General features: G+C 36.2%; 1 protein-coding gene across 12 annotated transcripts in view; it reads right to left on the minus strand.

Moving 5' to 3' along the window:
- Positions 1-5,985: 5,985 nt before the first annotated feature.
- The window catches only part of epb41a (erythrocyte membrane protein band 4.1a), a 100,889-nt gene continuing 79,994 nt past the window's right edge, over positions 5,986-26,880 (minus strand). For 8 of the 12 annotated variants that reach the window (XM_048201969.1, XM_048201970.1, XM_048201959.1 and 5 more), the window contains 6 exons: positions 25,901-26,071; positions 14,497-14,625; positions 13,784-13,882; positions 13,288-13,368; positions 12,472-12,588; positions 5,986-8,662 (listed from right to left, as the gene is read on the minus strand). In XM_048201969.1, the coding sequence (XP_048057926.1) occupies positions 12,490-12,588; positions 13,288-13,368; positions 13,784-13,882; positions 14,497-14,625; positions 25,901-26,071 (579 nt within the window). In that variant the 3' untranslated portion in view covers positions 5,986-8,662; positions 12,472-12,489. The other 4 variants (XM_048201960.1, XM_048201963.1, XM_048201962.1 and 1 more) reach the window with 4 other exon arrangements.

Genomic DNA, 26,880 nt, shown 5'->3' on the forward strand with positions numbered 1-26,880 from the left:
CTGGTCGATGCTTTAGAAGTATTTCACTGTTAATGTTAACTAATGTTAACAAATGGAACCGTATTGTAAAGTGTTATAAGGTTTTTGTCTAAAAGGCATATTAATCTATTTCCATATCTAATTCAATTTATCAATTGATTGTCTAGTAGTTTGGTTTTTTATGTTTTGTCTTAAACCTAAATACCTTACACCATAAAAATATCTTAACAATAATTTGTTTTTAAACACTTTAAAATTGTATTTGTTTTGTTTAAAACTAAAAGAACCTTTCTACTAATGTATTTCACAGATATGTGAAGGTGCACTATAAAATAATATAATTTTTCTTAAGCAACATCAATAGTTTAATTTAGATGTTCCTTAAGAGCCTTTTTATCCTGAGAAGATTCTTTGCATTGAAGTTTAAGCTTCTTTTCGCCTGCACTAGACTCGTTCTGTATAGAACGTAAAAGAGTTCAGTTATTGTTACAAGCCTAAGAACCCTAATCTGATAACTATTTTTGTTAAGAGTGAATAGAGAAAACTGATTCATTTTTTCCCCCCCTGTAGTTTATAGAAAGAAACCAAGGTCAGACTTTTTTTTAAGCTGAAGATGTATTCAGTTTAGGCTGTTTCTAATTGTCTGAGTCTTACAATTTATGCAGTTTCATTTTTAGTACAATAGGCTTAAAGGGTCATGACATACATTGTTATCAGTTAATTAATTTTATTATTATTAAATAATTGTATTATTTGAGGTCCACTTATAATGTTTTATGACCATTTTCTACCCCTCTCTTGACTTCATGCATTGGATTAATGGGTGATTGTATTTCTACTGTACCTTTAACACAAACAGTTTTTGCAGCTTATTTTCAATATATGATTTTTCTGGACTATGGAAGGAGCTTTTATCTTACAGCTATGTCAAAGTCTTTCATTTCAAAAGATCACTGAAAAGTCTTTTTTAGTAGAAAAGTAGAAATGTTTGACTCTTTTTAAGAGTCAAACATACTCAAATTTGTATTATAAATAATTGAATTGAACCAAAGCAAAGAGAAGTATATTTATGTAAGCACGCTGGCTGAGCACACACCGTTCTCTAGCTTTAGGGCAGGACTGACTTCATTGAGCAGGAAAACAACACATAACATCCCCAAAAAGAAATGTTAATGTTTAAAGATGATGGCAATAAGAAAACCAGTCCCTTGTGGTAGCATTTCATTAAAATTTTATTTAGCACGCAATTTAGTTTCTAAAATGGGGAAAAGCAAGAGAATATCCTCTCTCTCTTTTTTTTAAAAAAAATATTAACACAATTATGTCTGTAATCAGCACCTATTTTAATGATAGATCATGAAAAACTTTTACCAACATTGGAAAAAGCCTGTAAAGACAGAATAGTCTCTCTGCAATGATTTCTCTCAGACAAGATGTTTTAAATCTAGCACAGAGAAGTTTTCTTTGGCTTCTGATTCGTTTCTTGAGGTATTTAGGATCCAAATCATAATATGCAAAGACAGGGGAAAACAATTTAAAGACTATTAAACTGTTGAAGAGGACAGAACTACGGTTGACCTCTTGTTCAAATATTGTTTTTCGGCATGGAGAAACTCCACTATTTTCACAAAGGCAATTTTTACATTGACATGAATTATCAAAGGTGTATGCAGTACTTTGGTGCCGATTTAAAACGTTTTACACATTAAGAAATGTTGATTTCATGTTTAACTTGCTTAGATTGCATACATTCTCAAAGTCAGGTCCAAAAACAGCAAAATCCAGCAAACACATGCTTTCTGTAGGAAAATAAACACTATAGAGCCATTTTATTTGAATAAGACATTCCAGCTTGTGGGAAAACAACCCTCCTTTTCATTTAAGTGTGAACGATCCTAAAGCAGAAAAAGTAGTTACCTTTTTAAAATTCCTCTCATGAACCCTTGAATATCGCACCTCATGGGCAGATTCACATATGGCAGACCAGCTGCTGCTAATATATAATAATCATTTAACTCAGTGCACTCATGAATATGAATTCAAGACCGTGTACTGGCCTCACAGCCCATTTTGTGGCTCACACTGGAAGCTTACCTTATTTCATTAAATTATTAATCGCTGCAATGAACTTCGTCCATGGACAGCACACATTACTAACATTTTAAAAATTCTGTGCAAAAAAAAAAAGAAAAATTTGGACATTCCTCTAACCTTTGTAAAGTTTAGCCTCACATAGACAAACCAATATAGACTCCATCTCAATGGCAGATGCTCTGTTGACGCAGTAGCCCCGGAAGTTTAAATGTGCCAAACATGCATACTTTATAGAACATGCTTTTTAAACAAAGTTATTCATCCTAATTTGACAGTAAATAATTTTGGATGAAGCAAGATAGTCCCAAACCTTTTAACCTTTTACTAAGGTGTGTGATTGCCCTAGTAATAAGCGCTAAAATATATATGTATGTGTATGTATATATATATATATATATATATATATATATACAGTTGAAAGAAAAAGTATGTGAACCACTTGCAGAATCTGTTAAAATGTGAAAAATTTTAACAAAATAAAGAGAGATCATACAAAATGCATGTTATTTTTTATTTAGTACTGTCCTGAGTAAGATATTTTACATAAAAGATGTTTGCATAGTCCACAAGAAAAAAAAAGAGCTGAATTTATTCAAATGGCCCCATTCAAAAGTATGTGAACCACTGGTTCTTAATACTGTGTGAGGTTACCTGGATGATCTACGACTGTTTTTTTGTTTTGTGATGGTTGTTCATGAGTCTCTTGTTTGTTCTGAGCAGTTAAACTGAGCTCTGTTCTTCAGAAAAATCCTCCAGGTCCTGCAGATTCTTCAGTTTTTAAGCATTTTTTTGCACATTTGAAACCTTTCCAGCAGTGTCTGTATGCTTTTCAGATCCATTTTTATCACACTGAGGACAACTGAGGGACTCAAACACAACTATTAAAAAGGTTCAAACATTCACTGATGCTCCAGAAGGAAACACGATGCATTAAAGGTGCCCTAGAATTAAAAATTGAATTTACCTTGGCATAGTTGAATAACAAGAGTTCAGTACGTGGAAATGACATACAGTGAGTCTCAAACACCATTGTTTCCTCCTTCTTGTGTAAATCTCTTTTGTTTAAAAGACCTCCGAAAAACAGGCGAATCTGAACATAACACCGACTGTTACATAACAGTCGGGATCATTAATATGTACGCCCCCAATATTTGCATATGCCAGCCCATGTTCAAGGCATTAGACAAGCCAGTATTAACGTCTGGATCTGTGCACAGCTGAATCATCAGACTAGGTAAGCAAGCAAAGACAATAGCGAAAAATGGCAGATGGAGCAATAATAACTGACATGATCCATGATATCATGATATTTTTAGTGATATTTGTAAATTGTCTTTATAAATGTTTCGTTAGCATTTTGTTAATGTACTGTTAAATGTGTTTAAAGTTACCATCGTTTATTATTGTATTCACGGAGACAAGAGAACCGACGCTATTTTCATTTTTAAACACTTGCAGTCTGTATAATTCATAAACACAACTTCATTCTTTATAAATCTCTCCAACAGTGTGTAATGTTAGCTTTAGCCACGAAGCACAGCCTCAAACTCATTCAGAATCAAATGTAAACATCCAAATAAATACTATACTCACATGATCTGACGCATGCATGCAGCATGCATGACGAACATCTTGTAAAGATCCATTTGAGGGTTATATTAGCTGTGTGAACTTTGTAAATTATAGTCGAGAGCTCGGGGGAGCAGGGAGTGTGAGATTTAAAGGGGCCGCAGCCTGAATCGGTGCATAGTTAATGATGCCCCAAAATAGGCAGTTAAAAAAAATTAATAAAAAAAAAATCTATGGGGTATTTTGAGCTGAAACTTCACAGACACATTCAGGGGACACCTTAGACTTATATATTACATCTTGTAAAAACTGGTTCTAGGGCACCTTTAAGAGTTGGGGGGTGAAAACTTTTGAATTTGAATATCAAGGTAAATTGTACTTATTTTTTCTTCTGGGAAACATGCAAGTATCTTCTGTTGCTTCAGAAGGGAAAAATCCTAGAATGTTTACATCAAAAACCTTAATTTCTTTTCGACTGAAGAAAGAAAGACATGGACATCTTGGATGACATGGGGGTGAGTAAATTATCAGAAAAAGTTTATTTAAAAGTGAACTAATCCTTTAATGCATTGTGTTCCCTTCTGGAAACACCTGGCCTCAAAGTGATTGTGGAAAGAACCACATCTTAAAAGAAAGGTAAATAACTTTTAACATTCATTATCATTTAGGGGTAATTCTAAGATTGTATTTAGGACAGGAGAGTGAGATATTGCCTGTCATCCACTTCTAACTGACAATTTATTGCAGGTGCCACTGTTAAGCATTTAATCCATCTGCCCAGCGAGCTGATGTTAAAGAGTAAGACAGCCCCAGATCCTATTGGCTGGTTTAACAAATAATGCAACAATGGTTGCGGCCCAGCACTCTCGCTGACCTTTAGAGAGATGCTAATTGGCAGCCAGAGATTAAACATTCAGAACATTCAGAGTATTCCCATAAATAACAGCTCCAGGAAAAACTAATTGCCTGGATAATTCCAACTGACTTCAACTCACGAGTTACAGGGATGGAGCCTTTCTGAAGCTCTTAAACATTCCTCCCTGATCCCTTCTGACAGACTGAAGAGAAATGTGCCAAAAAGGCTGACATGATCAGAACATGAATATGTGTGTGTGCACCATCAGCATACATATGATACAAAGAGGATAATCTCAAGTGGAATAAGCAGATATCATGAGACATGAGACATTAAAGCTGTGTTCCACTTTGCATTTATAATATGCACTATAAAGTATGTACTTCACTGGTGATATGAAAGTACAAAGTACAAAACTCTAAAACCAAATAATAGGAATATTGGGTTAATTTTTCAGGTACACATTTTACTGAAATTAATATGCTTAAATATTACTCAATGTTAAATATTACTCAAACGGTTTTACCTGTTGAGTCTGTCAGCTCATTGACCGACTAAATGAGAAGTATTCACTGACTTCGGCTTTTTTGCTATTTTTATCATTGAAAATAATAATATATTGCATATTTTTAATAACCTTTCAAACATTAAATATTTTATGGCCAGTAAGAACCCTGAATGCATTAATGCAACAGCCACATCTTTTAGTGCCGCCCATTTTTAAGAATTTAAACCGAAGCGTATAGTGCATGATGCAAGAGACAAGAAAATCTGCAGTATTCATCTCTGTTTTAACAGCAGATCATCTATACTGCTGTCATTTCCAGCTAAAATTGTTTTCCAGATTTGTCTATAACCTTCCTGATGAATCTTGTTTTATTCTGTAGTTTCATTCTGTGTTCACGATTCACACCACCTGTCTCCAGGGTTATGAGGGAATCCACTGCAGTAAAAGTCATTAACTGCAGCCTTGCTTTCATCAAGCTAAACGCTAGTAATAAAATGCAGAGCTTGTTTGAATAGTTAGGCCTGTTTCACACATCTTATGCATGTGTAACAGAAGTAATATGTTGAGCAGTGTTTGTGCTGTGTGAAGTGATTTCTGGGTTACTATATTGAGTTTTTTTTCTTCTTTTCTTTAATAACAGTTGGAAATTATAAAATGGTTATCAGGAGTATTAGAGACTTGATCACCATGAAATCTAATTTACATTCCATGTGAAATGGTGTTAAAACTGAAAAAGTTGCACAGGAATTTTTATCTATTGGGAATTGATCAGATTGTGAAAAATGGGTGTTGGTTGGAGGCGAGGAGTTTAAATCAGGGACTGACGTCAACTGAAAAGGAAGTAATTTTAATGAAAAATTACAAGAGTACCAAGTAAACACCCATGAGAAGACCTGGAACGTGTATTAAGAAACACACAAACAACACAAGGAGACCGTTGTGAAGAAGGTTGTGAATAACAAATACTCATGAAACCATGTGAAGAATGTGTCTAAGTTGGAGTTTATTCAGTGCATGGTGCTTTATTGTACATTTGTCTTTTTTCAGTGATGGCAAAAAAGAAAGAGGTATGTGATGAGAAGAAAAAGAACCTCTGAGGACAAACGTATGATTCTTTTCTTTTCTTCACCCCAGACTAGCATAGGAAAGGAGTGCCACAATGAAGAAAACAACACACCGAACGAACTACAACACCTTGGTCTCTGTACAGGATACTATTTGAACTATAAAAGCGTAACATTTTAAAATAGACATTTAAAAACTGGACATACTGGACTTGTCGGCTTGACGCGGGGCAGTACGCTTTACCACAGGAGCCCTTATGCCACCGGCAGTGTTGATGCACAATATAAAATCCACAAAATTCCCACTTAGATTTTTTAGAATTGAATTACTGCACTAGAATTGTCAGTCTTGACCTCTAAAGTCAATCAGAGCAGTTGAATGTCTTAATGAATGACGAAAACACATTTTAATTTGCTGTAGGATCTGTCGGATCGCTTTCAGACTCATTTAATTACCATAATTGCAAATTAACTCCATTCCTGGCTAATCGATTCCAATTAATCTAAAACCACTTCAGGTTGTGTGTGGATGCTCATTTTAAAGGCTTTGCAGATCTGCTAGACTCATGGGTAAGAACATACTGCCCCCTCTAGTAGAAAAGTAGAAATATACTGAAAATGAATAAAGTTATCCCTGCAAATCCCATTTAAAAACTTTCAGGAGCTGGTGTTTGGGATTCTGGATCTAATACAAAAATGCCAAAGCTGCATTTAAGAGAGCAGGGCATCTAAAATGCAAAGTACACACACAAACAAGAAAACAAAACTGATGAAAATAAATAGAAATATAACAGAATGTAGTTTCACTACAATACCCTACCCCATCTTCATCGGACCCCCAATCCATGATGACACATGATGACATTACCAATGAAACAAAAGAAAATTTATACAAGCCTTCAACAAATATGCAAAGTAACATAACTTTAAAACACGAGAAAACATCTGAAATTGCTCCAGCATTCTGAATGAAATTAACACATTATTTTTTACACCAAGAACAAAATAATACTTTCACATTTAAGAGGAACATAAAATATGGGACTTTACAACACAATGGAGTTACGAATTAAGAAAAGTTTACCCAAAAATGAACATTTTTCTAAACCTGTATGACTTTCTTTCTTTTGTGAAATTCAGAAGTTTAGCAGAATGTTCATGCTGCTCTCTTCCATACAATAAAAATGAATAGGGCATGGAACTATCTAGTTCCAAAAAATGAAAACCATAAAAGTGTCAAAAAAGTAGTCTATGTGCCTAATGCACTATAATCCAAGTCCTATGAAGTCATATGGTAGTTTTGTGTGAGGAATTTACAAAACTACATATATACATTGTGAATATTAAAAAACATATGATATGGCCTCTACAGTACTCAAAAACCTTATTTCCGTGTTCAAACTGATGCGTTGGGTTCAGTTGCGAGACTCATGACAATGAATGGCGTTTGACATTATTGATGTTAAACCCTTTCATATTTGAATGTGTGTGAACGAAAATAAAATTAGAGAACAATAGAGGAGGGGAAACAACTTAATGGCATAGTTCAGCCCCAAAAATAAATTTCTGTCATAATTTTCTCACCCACATGTCACCTCAAACTTGTATGACTTTTTCTCCTATGGAAGAATATATTTTGAAGAATGTTGGTAACCAAACAGTTCTGGTGACTATTGACTTGAATTGTATAGACATACATTGTAAAAAATATATATTGTTTTGTGCTCCACAGAAGAAAGAAAGTCATACCAGTTTGGAACAACTGAGTAAATAATGTCAGATTATTTATTTATTTATTTGGTGAACTATCCCTAAATATTAAGTCTTTCACTTTCTTGGAAAATAATGGAAAAGAGCAGCATGAATATTCTGCTAAAGTTCTTGTTTTGTGTTCCATTAAAGAAAGAAAATTTGAATTTTTGGGTGAACCTCCCCTTTAACAAGTGTTTCAGATTATGACAGATGCTCCTTTGCCCTGTCTGAACAAAAAAAAAAAAAAAAAAAAAATTTGCCTGTAACAACATAAGATGTATAATCAACCAATTGCTAAAAGAAATAAATTAAGTATATATAAAAAAAAATACAAATTGACACTTTAGAAAATTGTCTTTTAAATTCCCACCGCCCAGTTGTTTATGTAAACCGACCCTTTGGAATCCACCCTAAAAATATTGTATGAATTAGAGATAAAAAGATGCTCTTTTGCCACTGTTTTACAAAACGATATTGTAACATGGTTCAGTCCATCATGGAATGTCTTGAACGAGGTGGAGGTCAGGCAGGTTTTTTGGGAAAAGTCTGTCCAAGGTGTTGGGAATTGGATGAATCTTTGCTTTGAATTCTGTTTTAGGATGCTGGACAGGAGTAGATGCTCAGTTTTGCAGTACAAGATGCTTGAGATCTGACAGATGTTTAGGGTCTGGAATGAGGCGGTCACAGACGGCAATGGCTGGGTTGGACGTGCTGCTACAGGAAGTGTTTTTCCGTGGGGGGATCTTGGTGGGCATAGTGAGTTGATGGGAAGGGGATGTGAGGGCTCTTGCGTTGTTTTTTTCACATTCATAAACCTGACTGGTCCCGTTTTTTTTCACCCTGTGTTGATGTGAGATCAAAGTTTTGATCAACAATCATGCGAGAAAGAACATTTCTGGTCAGGCAAAAAGTAAACACATCCCAAATGGGTCACGGAGTCCATGACGGAAACCGGGAATGCCTGCGGCATGCAGACCTGACTGAAATAGAAATAATGGTGGATGGTAAATATGAAAACTGAAGCACTCTCTGGCCGAGAGCAAGTGAAGTAAACATCGATGGGGCGAATGGGGTGAAATGGGTCTCTGCACGCACAAAAAGGGCACTGTGGGAACAAACTAGCAGGGCAGCATTAACCATTATCCTCTGGGAGTTCTGTGTCTGTATACATACCACCCTGACAGCTGGTTAAACAGCACCAGATGCCCAATGCCTCACACAAACAGACTAAAAGTCCCCATTTACAGACCTAACTCTGAGAGTTCCTTCATTTTTTCATTACACAAATGTCTCGAAACTATGGACTAAAAGGAACTATACAAAAGCAGTCAAGAATCCAAACATTCTATTGATTATTTTTTTATGTTTGACTTCGTTTTCAAAACATTGAAAAGTTGAAAGTTAGATGAAAGCTGGTCGTCTGGTGTTGGTGTTGGTCTTTATCAGTGTTGTTTATATTAACTAAATATAAAACTATAAAAAAAAGTTTCATTAATTGAAAAAAAAAAGCTGAGATAAAATAAAATATAAATATCATATGAAAAACTTAAACTTTGAAACTTATGAAAATTAAAAATGTTGCCTTGGCAACTAACAAAAAAAGTTGAAGTACTAAAATTGAAAAACTGAAACTGAAAGAAATATAAATTTAAGTTAAATGGAAATATTTAGAAAAACAAAACCTAATAAAAATGACAACAAAATTAATGAAACAAAGTAAAATTAAAATGAAAGCTGAAAATATAAAAACAAAAAGTAAGTCAAAATATTAGTAAATACTATAATAGTATATGAATAATACTAAAATAACATTGTTCTTCATCATAGTCCATAAAATAAATAATAATTTATTAAATATTGTAAAATAAATTTTATACAAATTTCTATAGGTGCCATTAACAACGATTATTAATATCATCTAATGTTATCTAATTAATATTATGTATCACCTAATATTCCATAAACTCTAATATTAATATAATCTAATTAAATTCTGCATCATGTTACCTCAATTGAAATTCTTGAGCTGAACTGGAATTTAAAATCTTGAATGCCACCAACCCTGCAACCAGCATGTATAACGATTACAAATACGGCAGTATAACAGTGCTGTCCAAGGGACTGAGGTTTTTATTAGAGCACAGTTAATGCTAACAATAAATCATACAGTTTACATGTCTGTCTAATTCTCTACGATCCTAAGGACTCCTTTCTGTTTGTATGAGGTGTGCTATGGAGGGTTTCCATCGTTACCATCTTGTTATGGGATTTTTTGTTTGTTTGTTTGTAGTGATAAGCTTGCAGTATTCTGCAATTTCCTCACTGTTTTCAAAGACAAAAATCTCAGAAATGCTGTAATGGGTTTAATGTAGCATGGGAGATGGTATGGCTTTATTGCCCATGGGAGGGGAGATTTAAATACAAGCCATAAACCCATCAAGCTAAGAGACCTGGGCCGCAGAGGGAGAGATGACACAATAATATATTTGTAGAGCTAATGCTTTGCTTGAAACAAAGAGTACATGCAACACTGAAAGGGGAAGCATGTTATGGGATGCAAACATCAATTTGGAATGTATATCCAAAAACAATGGTTGGTGATCTTTTTGACATTAAGTGTTATCTTGAAATATCACAGACTGAAAGGATTTGTCTGGAAAAAGTTGTTCCCTTTCAAGGGAAACTCAACACTGCGTCATTTGCTGACACTATGGGGATGTGTCTTGCAGAGCCCGGTGACAATAAGAGCTAAATTAAAGGTGCCCTAGAATTAAAAATTTAATTTACAGTGGCATAGTTAAATAACAAGAGTTCAGTACATGGAAAAGACATTCTCTAACTCCATTGTTTCCTCCTTCTTATATAAATCTCATTTGTTTAAAAGACCTCCGAAGAACAGGCGAATCTCAACATAACACTGACTGTTACGTAACAGTCGGGATCATTAATATGTACGCCCCCAATATTTGCATATGCCAGCTCATGTTCAAGGCATTAGACAAGGGCAGCCAGTAACGTCTGGATCTGTGCACAGCTGAATCATCAGACTAGGTAAGCAAACAAGGACAATAGCGAAAAATGGCAGATGGAGCGATAATAACTGACATGATCCATGATTACATGATATTTTTAGTGATATTTGTAAACTGTCTTTCTAAATGTTTTGTTAGCATGTTGCTAATGTACTGTTAAATGTGGTTAAAGTTATCATCGTTTATTACTGTATTCACGGAGACAAGAGCCATCGTTATTTTTATTATTAAACACTTGCAGTCTGTATAATTCATAAACACAACTTCATTCATTATAAATCTCTCCAACAGTGTAGCATTAGCCGTTAGCCACGGAGCACTATCAAACTCATTCAGAATCAAATGTAAACATCCAAATACATACTATACTCACATAATCCGATGTATGCATGCAGCATGCATGACGAACACTTTGTAAAGATCCATTTGAGGGTTATATTAGCTGTGTGAACTTTGTTTATGCAATGATAGAGTCGAGAGCTCGGGAGGGGGCGGAGAGCGTGAGCAATTAAAGGGGCCGCAGCCTGAATCGGCGCATTTCTAATTATGCCCCAAAATAGGCAGTTAAAAAAATTAATTAAACAAAATCTATGGGGTATTTTGAGCTGAAACTCCACAGACACATTCAGGGGACACCTTAGACTTATATTACATCTTGTAAAAAAAACGTTCGATGACACCTTTAAGGCAATTCTATGCGTGTGTTGTGTGTACTAAAAGCCTGTCAATCAACATTAGAGCACCACCCTCTGGCTGAATAACTCAACCTCTGCCAAAAGTGTTCTGCTTGTGTTCAGCATGTTCAGCAATTAGAATTTAAAGCTTGCAAAAATGTTTATCATAATCTAGTGCTAAGACCCAGAATCTGCCCTAACTAAATTTACGGCCAGGAGCTGCTACTGCACCGGGTTCCTCAGGACGTGTTCCCAGAGTATCAGCAACTGATGCAGTGTACATACATAACCCAAGATGTTTTTGCACTTTAAATAAAGCAAGAACTCCAGAATTGTAGTTTTTTGTCAGTCATATGAATAAAATAAAATCTCCAACTAGAATGCAGAGAATTTAAGCAATTCGTCCACAAGATCTTTAAAACATGAAAACACGTACATGCCTGCAGCAGATCTCATTTTGCAGATTTACTGCAGTCTCTTATCATCTTGTAACTGAATTGGTTATATTCACAGCAGTCTTCTTTTAACAGATTTAATCTGCATGGCAAAATGAAAAATCAGTAATGAATTTTTTTTCATTAATCTTTTTCATTCATTTAAAAAAAAAAAAAAAATCGCAATAACTTTTCATTAACTTCAGCATTTTTTGAAATAGTTAAATCGATCATAATTTTTCAGGTTTTCCACCTTTCCCAAACTGCACCTTCCAGCTCAACAAGCAGCACTTTCCACTCTGCTCATTGCATTTTTTTAAAGCTTCCTATATAGATCAGAACTGAACAAAACATGCTGAGTGACGATGAGGAAGCATTACTGCAAGAGGTCGTTTGGCATACAGATCACTTCAATATTTCCAAAGAAAAAAGTAAATTAAATGCATATAATATTAATCTCTCTTCTGACCCCAGTCTTATAATCACAGGTTTTGCAGATGAATACTAACCTATGTCTCATACAGGAGTTACTCAGGGGTGATCTCTGTTTCCTGATGCACCACCACTTTAGTGACAGACATGTCAGGGTGCTGCTCCTTTGCTTCCTTTATAGCCTGAGCAAGAGCCTGGAGACCAGAGAGGACAGTATTTAAACCAAACTGCTAGGCAAAAAAATATGTAGCAACTGTTAATGTTAATACAGTCAAACCAAAAATTATTCAGACATTTTTTATATTTTTTTTTATATATTTTTACTAGTGGATGCAGGACACTATAGTTCATTTATGTAAGTGAGGATAGTAAAATAAAGTAAACTGTGACATATTATGCCCAAAAATTCTTCATACAGTGGACTACCAGTAAAATTGATAAAAATTTGGAACACAAAATTATTCAGACACTTTGACCTGACCATGTTTTGCTTAAGTGTTATCTGAAATAATTAAGTTTTTTTTTTTTCTGACACAGTTTAACTCTGAGATCTTGTCATATTTTATTACCATTTTTTAAAACTATAGTGAATAAACTGTATTAATGAATGAAATGTTCAAGGTGTCTGAATACATTTTGGTTTGACTGTACATTTAAAGGCCCCATGAAATCAAAATCGAAGTTTTGTGGCTTTTAATCTATGCATGTTAACGTTGAGGTCAAAAGAATCAAGAAAAAAGAGATATGCATTTAGTTTTTTTTTTTTTCAGGAAATAATATTGATGACATCATCTCCGTCTTAGGGGCGTCTAATTTTTTTTGTCCAATAAAAAGCTCTCTAGAATGAGAATGTCTTTAAAAAACGAAATGGTTATTAACTATGTCCATTTCACCTTATCGTGGTCAATCTCAGTGTCTCCAGTGATCACGATTCTCTTCTCGATACGGGTCTCTGAGATCCCGCCTTTCACCGTCTGAGCAGAGAAAGGGAAGAGAACGAGAGAATGAGAGAGCCAGAAACACAGTGAAGAAAATATCTCATCTGTGCAGTACGGCAATTTTTGACTAACTTGCAAAATGGAAAGATACTGTGAAATGGTGATATAAATTGTAATTAACAATGGCTTTATCTCATGTACGCAGCCTTATGGCACCATTGTGAACAATTCCCTAACTTAGTATGCTGCACATGCAAATCACTTGTAACTTGGACATTGTAAAGTTTTCTTTATGTTTTGCAGCAATCCTATAATTGTGATAATTTAAATAAGTTTTACGTTGTGGTTAATCAAGATAATTTAACTACAATTAGTTCTTTAAGCAGCAGACATGTCAGGACATTTAATGACATTGCAAGTTTAGGCATAATTTGATGTGAAAAACAGGTACCTTAGTGATCTGGGTTGTGGTGGTGGTGCTCACAGTCTCTGAGGTGATGGTCTGAGCACTCAACAGCATCCCAGACTCCTTCTCTGACAGTGCATTAGGCTATTAGCAAACAAACACACATGGTTAAAATACTCCATTATATCTCTCATTATTTATTGTTTATTCCAAAAGCTATTTCAAAAGGGGACATGGTGATGGAAAAAAACATGAGATGGGAGGGAAAATTATATTTCAATGCAAACTTGCAAAACTTTTGTGTTCTATTGCAAACGTTTTGCATTGCCTGAGAAACTTTCACTCTGAGATCGCTAAGTTTCTCAGGGGAACAAATGTTTTGCGAGAGAATACAAAAGTTTTACGAGAAAACACAAAAGTCTTTCAAGGTAATAAGAGGTTCTGAATATGTTCTGAATGTTCTGTTTTGAATACAGATGTGTACCAATATATGCAACATTACCAAAATCCAATATTAGTCAATTAAATATCCAATATCGACCAATGCCTGTTATTAACAAGATCACTAATACTGTGAGATGTGGATGCTACAGTACTATAGTTTGCGTCCCAGTGATAAGTTTCATGAAATTCATTCCATTTGTGACATATTCAGACAAATACTGGAATAGCAAAGATGAAACAAACCCAGGACAAACAAAAATGATGACAGCAAGACAGCAACTTTTACATAAGACAACAGGGTTGACTCCCCTCACCTGTGCAGACTCATAGGTGATGGTCTTGGTCTCTGTGTGCACTATCGGGATGTCCTTGGTGGTGATTTCACTCCGAAGGGAGTTGGTGACATCAGAAATAGTGATCGTTTTTGTCTTCACCACAGGAGACTGTGAAAGGGGTCAAGACACAGTAGAAAGTGAGTAGAGAATTGCTTTTCTCACTACATTAACTTCACCTCCACACACCACCAATTACTGAGCACCATCTGGAACCTTTGGTCAAGTCTTCAGACTGTGAGATTGGTATTCTGTGCTGACTAAAATAAAAACTACTAGATAAGAAAAAATGCTTAGTCTGGTGAAACTTTGAATGGTTGGCAAAACAACAACACTAGAACAGGCAGAAAATATAGCCATACATAGTTACTTTATCAACCTTTTCAATCAAATTATGTTATTTTATGTTGGGTAGAGTGGTTAACTAATCTAAAAACTTTCAATAAGGCACAGTGATAGGATTTCTCAAATGTAAATGGTATAAAATTGCCCCCAATACTCCATACTGAGCTAAAACTCTATACAGAGAAAGATGTTCAAATTAGTGCTGCCCAATTAATCAAATATATATCACAATTACAATTTTAATATTCCATTTCAGTCTACTCCCGATATGTTTTTGCAGAGGTTGAGCACTGTAACCAATAATTGTAACATGTCAGTAATGTGAATACTGAACTGAATTAAAGGTACAGTATGTAAGAATTCTGTCCGCTAGAGGTTGCTAGAAGCCTATTCAAAACAAAGGCGTAGCTTGATGACGCCAAGTTTGAGAGCGGAATCTTGGGACATGTGGTCTCCATCTCAACGGACGGTGCAAAAGAATAGGGATAGGACTCAGGAAGAAATCATGTCCATGGATGCGATTATTAACGTTAGAGCAGTTATTAAGCAGAGCAGGACCGAGTGTTGTGGGAGCTGAACGAGGCCGCTGGAGCGATTGTGCAACACATGCCTCACGAGCAGCTGAACTTTTATTATGCCACAGTCGCCGGCGTCGCTTTCGCTATTCCGGTCATGAGTATGAGGTAACTCAGCTCTGTTTATCATATTAGATACATTTGAGTGTGTTGAAAATTATGTTATATAACGTTACTCTGCGCGTTCGCTCGGTGGCTGATGTGAGACACTTGTTTGAGACACACTACAGTAAGATAGATTGATTTTAGAATATCATATTAAATGCTGGATGGCTTGTGTTGATAAATGGCATGCAATTCATTTTAAAACGTATTGTATGATGGAGAAAATTCTGTATTACTGTTACTAAAAATAAAGCTGCATCTGATTATGCTATGTTAGCTACTTGACAAAATAGTGTTTTTCTCTGAGGTAAAGCGTGGTACTCGCAAAAAAATCAAGAAAATTAGATTTAAACAATAAGACTAAACGTGTTGAGATATCTAACAACAATTATATTTCAACAATTTATTTTCTGTCTATAAATATATCAAAACAGTTGTTCCCTTGTCTATTAAAATGTGTAATATACTAAAGCGTCTTTGGCGTTTCCATGGTTTCTACAAAATATAACCGGAAACCGAGGCAGACCGAGGGTTAACGCGGGTATGACGCAATTGACGGGCGAGTCTTCACACGTCCTGGAGCCTTGGTTAAAACTGCAATTTTCAAATAGTTGGAAACATTTGGGATATTGTAAGTACTCAAGTGAACAAAATATATAACACTGGCCTAGTGGTTTTTGGATATTTTACTGCAAAAATATTACATATTGTACCTTTAATCTATTTCAAAATATGAACAGTTTTGTTTTTCATGCTACTAGGAGGGTCAATGTGAATTTGACTGTTTAGGCACTTGATTTACTAATGTATACAACAGCAGTAAAGTAACTGAAAAACACCATTATATTTTTAGCTTGTTAGCTAATTTAGCTTTACACCGTTGTGTAGCCACAAAAAGTCTCAGTTGGAATGAAATTATGCTGCACAGAATGCTGCCCTTGAGCAGAGCCTCATGGACAGCAAAATCTATCAGAAAGCTTCACAAACACTCCTCCATTAAGGGTGAGGAGTGTTTATTCCAAAACAAAATACATCCTCTTGACTGAGAGATCCTGAATGAAGCCATCATCACTCCTAGCTGCACACCACTCCCTATTATCCATAATGTTCAGCTCAGATATGCAGATTATGCGTTTCAAAACCATTACAAATTACTTTAGTTTTGCTTTTTAATATTTTATCTATGGGCACAGAGCCAAAAAAGCTTTTGATTTAGGAACACTTGGCACATTGTAAGTCAAATATTGTTTTCATTCAATAAAGGCCACGTCAGGTTGACAGATAACGATGGGAAATGAACGCTGTGTAAAATTCAAGGGCTCACCATGTGGTGCTTAAAGAACAGCTCGGTGTGACAAATCACATTAGGTCCGCAAGTCTCCTTTATTAGTGAATTTAAAAGGGGCCAAACAAAAGTCACTCAAAGTACTCTATCATTAGGAGCAGGAGCAAGAGACGAAAGACTAAAATAAGAGTCATTTGCAGAGTAACAGAAGGGCTCAGTCTCAGAAACTAGAAACTTTGGTGGAAATTGCGGCACTGCCCACTGTCCTCACCTGTACTAATCCAGCCCAAAACTGAGGGAGCGTATCGCTACCACCTTTGTGCTGCCTGTACTTGAGAGTGGCGGCCAAAAAGGAAGGAAGGTAAGACTGCAATATTGCTCACTTTCCCTCTTCAGCCGAGCCTATAAGTAAGTGAGTACATGAACACGGAGGGTGAATCTCATTGCAGATATGGTGACAGATGAGGATGCGGGACGTGAGTGGCAGTACTGCCACTTTCTTCTTCCATACCGGCCCATTTATATGCTCTGAACTCCAAGTACCGGAATGGTGGTAGATGAAGAACTGGTATTGCCCACTTCTTTCATCCATACCAGCCCCTAATTGTGAATACAGAGGGAGCACATCGTTACTACCTCTGTACAAGGGTGACAGATGAGTGGCAGGACACAAGTGCCATTTTTGCCTGCTCTCCTCTTCTGTAATAACCCTATCTGTAACAGCCTGTCAAATGCACGCTTTCTGCACCGGGAAGGGTGACAGATGAGGAATGGGACACGAGTGGGGGTACTGCCCATTCTCCTCTCCTGTGTCCATCACCAACAGATGAAGAGGTGGGCCACAAGTGGTGATCTAACACTAATGAAAATACTTTTTTGATACTATCTTTCTTTTCTAAAACATACACACGCTAGATTTACATGCATGACACACAAACTGCTTCCTGAAGACAAAAAAGCTGATAATGTTTTCAATAAGCACCCTTTTATAGCTCATCGGTGCACCTGTGATGTCACCTGACTGCAGTAGCCAATCAAAATTGGCATGTATCGACACGTTCTTCAGACATGAGCTCACGCGAAGTTTTCCCATAGCGTCAACTGATGACGCAGTGTAGAGTTCCACTTCGAAAGGGAACTTTAATTAGTCTAAATCTAATTATGCATTTTCCAGGGGAAATGTTTTGGATTATATCTTTACCATCCAAGGAACCACAAAATCTGTTGCAAAAGAGATTTTAAAAAAGTGATAACATCTTCATAAGCTGTTTTCATGTCCCAGTACTCCACCAGCCAGACAACTGAAATTTGTCAAATTAAATATATAATGTACTCTGACTAAAGTCCATAGAAGTGCAAATGTGTACACAATTTTTAGAGATATATTAACCTACTTGAACACAAACAACAACAACAACAACAACAAAACAATATAAAACAAACATAAAAAAAACATTCTTTCCCTTCTATCATTATGCATTATGCTGTCACTCATTGTGGAAAGAGGCTATAATTGTTATACCACACAAGACAAATTTAAAGCTATAGCATGACAGTAGTACTGCCAGGGAAGGAGAAACAGTATAATATTCAAGGGGTGTGTATTTAAAACCCTAATAGGCTAAACATAAATATACTCTAGAAAGAAGTAGACTAGTTTTTGGCAGTATTACAGAAATTGTCCCCTTCATTATGCATTGGCTGGAAATGGAGAAGAGATTTATATCTGCTAAGAGAAGCGAAGTGCACAGTGTGCTGAAAACTTGTCTAGAGAAACCCACTGGTCACTTGGTAACAATGTGCACAGCTAGCGAAAAAAAAAAAAGCTGTAACTGCATTTACTGAAGAAATTAGCAATGTTTGCGAGGCAGTAAAAGAATGGTGTTAAAGCTTCAGGTAGACTTAGGTTTTAGGATTTGGTTGTGCATAACTGGAAGATCAATCCCATCAGTATGCAAATAAATGCATAAAAAAGCCCACTCACAATGTAGTATGCAAATACTATGATAACATCAATGCTGAATGACAGTGTAGGTCAACAGGACATTTCCAAAATTATATTTTTTTATTAAGTTGAATTTTAAATTTGAACAAAAACAACACCTAAAACTGAAATTATCTTAAAGGCAAAGTTTTATTTTGTGTAGTAAATGGTTTAAGATGAATGAATTGAGAAAAAAAAAGAAATAGAAGAGTCAGATTACAATTCATACTCACCTTGCAAATACCAAGAGAGAAAAAAAAAAAAAAAAAAGGTAATTTGACTGAAATTGAATGGTTATTGTAAGCAGTGAGTTCAGAATCAAGGTAATCTGAAAAGCCAGAGAAATGTTAAGTGAATGTTTACACCCTATTAAGATAACATAGTGCACTTGCATCCAGGGGTTTTGTGTCACAGTACATAAATAGTTTAAAATTATAAGCTGTCAAGCGACATCCACTGTGAAATGGTGAAATCATTAAGAATCCAAGAAGAACAAACAGAAAAACAGGAAGGACATCATCTTCTCTCCCTCCTTATTGTCTCATAATCCAGATAAGCTCAGTCTGAGAAGCGGCTGCTGCCTCCCTCATATCTATTTTTTTCTTCCACTTTCTCTCAAATGAAGACAAGCCACCATAGCATCAGGGTCAAGACCAGCAGACTGCTCAACAGGAAGGAGACAGAGGGAGGATGCAGTACCACTGGGTACAGCTGGCAGACTCGGGCAGCGCGGCTCTCTTCCTCTTCTGTTGACAAGACTACAGAGACTTGGACAGCATGTCCTTGTGCCTCAATGTCTTTTTCTTCATTACGGTCATCATCTTCATCCTCCTCCATATGCTGCAGTAGCGGCGGCCCTCCTGGCACGGGCACCCACCTGACTCTTACCTGCTGTTGCCTCCACATGCCTGCTGAACGCTTCCATCTCTGCGCAGGGGCAACGGGACACCAAGAGAGACACAGCACAATGAACAGACATGTGGAATGGGGAGACATGGGGAGAGATTGATGGTGGTAGTACAGATTTCTGGGTAGGTTTGATGGGTTCGGGCTCGGCATCTGACCAGAGTGCTTTAAGCAGGCCAGATGGATTGAAGCAAAGGCCTTGAGGGTTTTTATGGCGTTGGTGGCATGGTGGACATCTGATTGACATTAGGATTGGCAGCAGACATTATTTTGGCAGTGCAAATATCCATCACTGACCGAAAAAACACCATAAAAACCAGCAGGGTTTGGGTGGGTTGGACCACTAAGCGAAATCCTCAGAGGATCAGATCAGTGGATGTGTCTGTCACAGAACTACACTCTGTCATTGGCTAGATCAGAGTTTACTACATCCACAAAGAACATTCATTGCTAACTAAGGTTGGGAATCAAGAACTGGTTCTTTTTCAGAACAAGTTCCATTTTTAATGAATTTCATGATGTTTATTTCTGTTAACAGTTCTTGAACTACTAAACAGTGTTTTGTGTGCCACTGAATCTGCAGCACCATAGTTATAGAAATTGTTTTAGTTGAGAGTTTGTGGTCTGAATCGAATATGATAAAAGAATGAGTGCTTCAAAATGGACAACATATCTTTCTATTGCAATGTTCTTGCTGGTTTGAATGCAACATAAAATGCACCTGATGTAGTCTTATTTAGGAATAAACGGCTATTACAAACTGGCTCTTTTAAGTGAACTGGTCAAGAAGACTCACAAATCAGTATAAAACTCATGAGTCATCAATATGAATTAGTCTAATGACTCATTGTCTGTCATTGGAGAAATTAACTAGCTAGTCACAACTGTTTCCCGAAACCGTAGTGTCGCATATCCACCGTTCGACCCACGTTGGTTCAACAATATAGGGCTGTCATTTGTATTAGCTTTAATACAAATACAACTGTTTAATTTAAACAGTTAGTAGAGTAGAAGAAGTCAGTTTTGATTGGAAGAGGGAAGCGCGGGCTGCATCAGAAATCACATACTTTCCTACTATATAGAACTCGAAAAGAAAAGTAGTATGTCCGAATTCACAGTACTCATAAAAGAGTATAGGCAAAAAGTCCCCAGATGACCTACTACTTCCGGCAAGATTCTGAAGTGCACATACAACGGACTATCCCATGAGGCCATGGAAGAGGATTTGTGAATGGCAGTGAATAAACTGACACTGGTAGGTCACATGATAACGACAGCATGGCAAATGTAGTACGTCTGGATTACATTCATACTATACATAATGTACTTTTTTAGAGCGGCCGTGAGGTAATTACTTATTCAAAATAATTACCTAAAAAGATTATGCGATTATGCGAGTATGCGATTTCCGACGCGGCCATGGTCTTACCCTAGCACCTCAGCAAAGCTCATTTAGTCCTGATTGAGAAACTTTGTTTCCTGCTCAATCACGTTTTTTTTCTTGTGCATTATATTGTGTATTTGTATTTACTTGAGGTATATAAATTATGTATGGCCTCTCTAGCCAATGCTAGATTTATGTTCTTTTTGTAGATGCATTCTTAAAATGCTACTCTGAATGTTGTCTTCTGTATGTTGTCTGCAAAGGCTCTACTTATATGGACAGAGCTCCACTCTGGGGTTTCTCCTCAAATGGCTGTTCTCACCGCATATATTATCAAATATCCAGAGTAAGGATTTGACTCTGTGGACTATCTTATTCTGTTGGATTATTTGAAGAGCACATGAAGGACTATCGCAAGTTTGTGAATGTTTGTTGGAACTACGGTTTCGGAAAACGGTAAATCATTGAACTATGTTGGTAACGCTGGAACTATGCAACCATAGTTGGCTAACAATACTTTTGGGAAATGCATTGCAGAACAGTCGTTGAATTAATCACTCAACCCATAAGTCATTACTTCTGTTATCTAAATCTTGAAATAAACTAAGACGTGGATGTTAATTTATGCCGTGCAGTAACATTTTGTTTTATCGTAGGTTTTTTTTTAAGTGTTTGTCGTGTTTTATTGTAATAAACCATACTTTAAAATGTTTCATATTTTTGTTTAACATATATTTAAAGCCAATTATGGGGAATGACTGCTCAAAATTTGTAAAGGAATGGTATATTGAATTAAAAAAATCAGAACCATTCAGTTCCTTACAATTCCCATCTCTAGTGCTAACACTTAAACACATATTAGAGACGTGCTTTTGAAAACTCTGGATAAGCATAAAATACACTAATTAGTTTTATTAAAAAGTAACTACTTAACTAGAAGAGCACAATGTCTTGAGATAATTTGAGAGAATGAATTTAAACATTAATTTTTAAATTGAGTCTATTAATTGAGAGTGTGTCATGTGGCAGTTTATTGTGTTCAGGTCTGAGACTGGTACATGATGTAATAAGCCTCAGCAGAGGAGGGGCGTGGGGAAATCGGATGTGCCCCTCTCTGAGCATTTCTAGAGACTCCTGCTTGTGGAGAGGAGGAGGATCGAGGTGGAGGTGGAGCTATGGATGAAAGTGGAGGAGGACAGGACTGTGATCCAGGACAAGACTTTGCAAGGAGAGATGGAGGAGAGTAAACAAGGGGAAGGAAAGGATGGACAACCAGTGAAGGACAGGAACAAGAGGAAAAAAAGGGAAAAGACAATGAAATGAAGAGGAGGAGGCGTCAGTTTCTTATTGTTTCCTTTTCCTATTTGCTTTTTGCTACGATTTCCTTTTATACCTACTTTGGTTGTCAATGAACTAACAGACTCATGCAGCTTATTAATGCAGTGTAATCCAGCCATGCGATTGGCAGATCAAAGCAGAGGAAAGCCGGCAGTAGCCATTCAGAGAGCAGCAGCAGTAGTAAAGGGGTGTGGCTTTGGCAGAGGGTGTGGTCAAGGGTCTATAAAAGCCACTGGCAGTGAGCAGATTCAGAGAGAGAGGAGTTCTCCTACTCTGACTGGGCCATAACCAAAGCGTCCAGCGGCCAATTCTGCTTGTGTTGTTCTTTATCTACATAAAGAAACGTCAAGTCTTTCAGGTGCGGTTGCATCACAGCCTTGGCAGTAACGACCAAATGAGAGTACGTTTACCTCTGATATACCCCCTGCTACTCTGTGTATGGGTAGGAGAGGAGGCATCTTCACCTGTGTGCACACGTGCCAACACACACACACAAACACACTGAGAGTTTATAAATAAAATGCTTATTCAGGTGTCAGTGACCAACTAGATGCCTTCTGTATCAGTGAAAACTGTATGAAAAAGTTCATCAATGGAATCCTTCAGTAAAACTTATAAAAGCCAAATTATTTTTAGAAGTTTCTTATTAAGTGCCACATGATTACCATTTTTCATGTTAAAGAATTGGTTCAGCAAAAGAAATCACTATTTGCTTAGCGTCATTCCAAACCTATGACTTCCTTTTTTTCTGTGAAACACAAAAGGAGACATTTAGAAGAATAGAACTACTAATGTACGACTTTAGAAGACTTGGAATATAGCCCAAATCGGATGGAGTACTAGTTTGTGCTTTTGCATCCTTTTACAGCTTGAAAACCTCAGTTTGCATGAGGTCTAATTGCATGGAAAAGAGCAAACATCACAATTAACCTTACAACAATGATTACTTAGCCACACTCACTGGGTACTCTATCCGTTAAACAAAATGACACTGAAAATCAGCTCGCTCACTGATGTACCTGATGACTTTGGAATAAATTACTTCAAATGCAATTTATCGCAGTGCAAAAAAAAAAAAAAAAAAAAAAAAAAAAAACAGAAAGCACAAGCTTTTGTATCAGGTTATGATTAAACACTAAATCTAACCGTAGAAGTCGAGAAGATAGTGAAACTATGGGAAATATACCCAACTGTGTCAAGAAGTCAGACAATGACATGTCATAAACATTGACATTAACACAGGAAAAATGTGCAACGGATGCTTTCTGCAGATGTAAACGGCTAAATAAATGTTTTTTGTGTGTGTTTTTCTCAGTCTTTGTATTTAATGGAGAAAACAAATCACTGAAGTGTAAAATGAACAAGGTCAATATCATAAAGAATGATAAGTGCTATTTAAAATCAATTATTCATCCACCATAACATCCCCCATACTGTATTCTACTATTGTTTTCTGCAAATGTAGAGATGTTTGATGTTTTGCTTTTGGATGATTTTGCTTTTTGATGTTGACATGTTGCATATTGCAGTCTAATCCAACTCTTGCATTTTTCGAGATTTCGGGAACGAAACCAAAGTAGAAAACATCATTCAATAGCCTCTCTGGATACCTAAACATGTACCATAACAACACCTTTTACCATAATCAGGACTTGCCATTAAGCCATGTTATTTGCTTGTCCTTCGGGTAAGTCAATCAGTAATTCACTTGTCTAAGTACAAAAGTTACTTGTCCGGTTTGTTCAAATGGCTGATTCATTCAAGAATGAAGCAAGTGACTGTTTTTATGAATGGGTCATTGAATTATTGACTCACCCGATTTGTTTAAAAAAGCTGAATCATTCAGTGACGAAACACCATTGTTGCTCGGAGACGGCAACTTGTTCTGCTGTGGATTTGTTTGGAACTATCTTCATTGGCGAAATAGAGTAAATATTGTGTTTAAAATGTAAGTCACTTAATATTAACCACCTGTTTATTGAACTATAGTATAAAATCAATGTCACATTTGCAATTGTGTTGATTCGAAAAAATTGATTGTGTGATGTTGCTTAAATATATCATGTTATATGTATTTCGTTTATACTGAATGTAATAAAATCAGAATCATTCTCGCCTGAAAATGTTTGGCGGTACTTCCCTAGTTATATTTTTTTGTTATTGACATTTTAATCAGGCCTCTTGTCCGGTCGGTAAACCCTTTCACTTGTCCCTTCAAAAAATCCACTTGCCCTGGACAAGCTAATGTCGAGCACTGATAATGTTGGCAAACTGCCACAAAAAAGGAGGTTTGTAAGTCATAGACAGTTGATTAATTTTGAAAGACAAAATGGCAGATAGCAACAAGGCTTATCGGTGCAGTGATTTGATTGGCTATTTGTGCTGTCCTTTTTCAGCCATAAGATCAATTCTCCTTTGTGTTTCATAGAAGAAAGAAATTTGTGCTTGAGGTGTTTGTCTTATGATTCAGAATGATTTGAACAGGCTGTCAGAATAAGCATTCAGTTCCAAGTTCTGAACTTGTCTAATTTACTGCTTTTCACATCAAAAAACTGTGCTTTCAGGGTTGCACAATGTGCATCATAGCAACTGCATCATGCTTAGGCTGAGTTATAACACATAAAGTTCCACCTAGCACATTATTCAGTGCAAAGCCAGACATTCTGACTAGTGTCTGGTAGACAGGAAGAGACAGTGTGATGAAATATAAAGTGACCAACTGCTGTTTGGATTCATTTTTACATGCCATTACGGGGGATATAAAAATAAGTAGAAGATAGATAGAATAGATGAAAAATTTACACTATTACTACACCATTATTACAGTGTAATTATACATTTAAGTACTGAGTAATAATAATTAACTGCATGTACTTACCATAGGTTTAGGGTTAGAGTGAGGGTTTGGTTTAGGGTTAATTGCATGTAATTATGCATAATCTCTAGTTATTACTACAGTAACTACAGTACATGTAACGTGTAACAATGACACTGTAAAATAAAGTGTTACCCAATAATTTCACAGAGATAACTCAGAACAGAAAGCTGAATATACAATTCTGCTCATGGATACCTAGTTTACTCACCACTAAGTAAAACTTTTAAATTTTTGATGTCACTACAGTTCTTACTCAAAAGTGCTCATTGAATCAACCTAGTACCTTGCATGTCAACGTCACTTTTCGGCACACTGATTACCTGACTCTCTTTATATATATATATATATATATATATATATATATATATATATATATATATATATATATATATATATATATATATATAAATAAATAAAAAAATAGTTTGCAATTTTCCAAAAAGTTTAAAAATGCAATGCCGCGGTATGTAACTACCACTCACAAACACAGATGACTATCCAATCTATCTTCAAGCAAGGCATACAAAGACTCTAAATCCAACAATGAAGTGTAATCTTTAACCCCTTGCGTAACCCCAGTACTCACGTCGGGCTGCAGCTGGCCATTGATACTGGCAGTGCGGAAGGGCGAGTGGGTGGACAGACGCTTGTCCCACTCGCTGGGCCGCGGCTCAGGCACCGACTCCATGAAGCTTCGCTTGAGCTCGCTGATACTCGTGTGATGACGCATGATTTCTGTCTGTGTCTTATCCACATCCTGAGAGAGAAAGAGAGGTCCAGGCAGAAAGAAAGTATACCAAAAAGGTCAAAAGAAAAAAGACGATAGATGAAGAGAAATTTAGCAAAATTAAGGTGGAAGAAAAAAAATTCAGGAGAGAGAGAATTCAGGAAGATGAAGGACAGATGAAGAGATTAAGAGAGAGAAATAACCCAATAAAGAAATCTCATTAGTTTGATGATCTGACATATATCACTATTTTACCTCAAACTCAAGGGATGTCACATCTAGGGATGGGAATCAAGTATTTTTTTACCAATACACTGGCACTAGATAATTTCAAGATCTTTGGTTCCATTAACGATTAAATGTCCACGATTAAATGATTAAATGTTCACGGATTCCATCTGGGGTTGGTTTTGAGCTTGTAGTCTGAATTGATGATTGAAAAAAAAAAAAAAAACTGTGACTGTGCATCAGTCTTAAAAATAAAGGTTCCAAATGAGGGTTTTGAGATGACATAGAAGAACCATTTTGGGCTCCCCAATGAACCTTTCAGTTAACAGTTCTTGAAAGAACCATTTTTCCACTATAAATAACATTTTCTACAATGGAAAGTTCTATTGTTCCAAAATGTGCCATAATAAATAACCTTTACTTTTAAGATTGTATACAAAACAATACAAAAATAAATAGACAGCACACTTATATTGTGTTGTCCTCGCTGTTTGCATGCAGCAACAAATGTACAGTGTAACCGGTATAGGTGTGAATGACTCAACCAGCTGTTTTTAATTAGTCAAAAGACTCACAAATCAGTTTTGAACGTTTGGGTTTGAACTCACCAA

This window comes from Megalobrama amblycephala, linkage group LG9 (genome assembly GCF_018812025.1).
Source record: "Megalobrama amblycephala isolate DHTTF-2021 linkage group LG9, ASM1881202v1, whole genome shotgun sequence".
NCBI classification, from domain to species: domain Eukaryota; kingdom Metazoa; phylum Chordata; class Actinopteri; order Cypriniformes; family Xenocyprididae; genus Megalobrama; species Megalobrama amblycephala.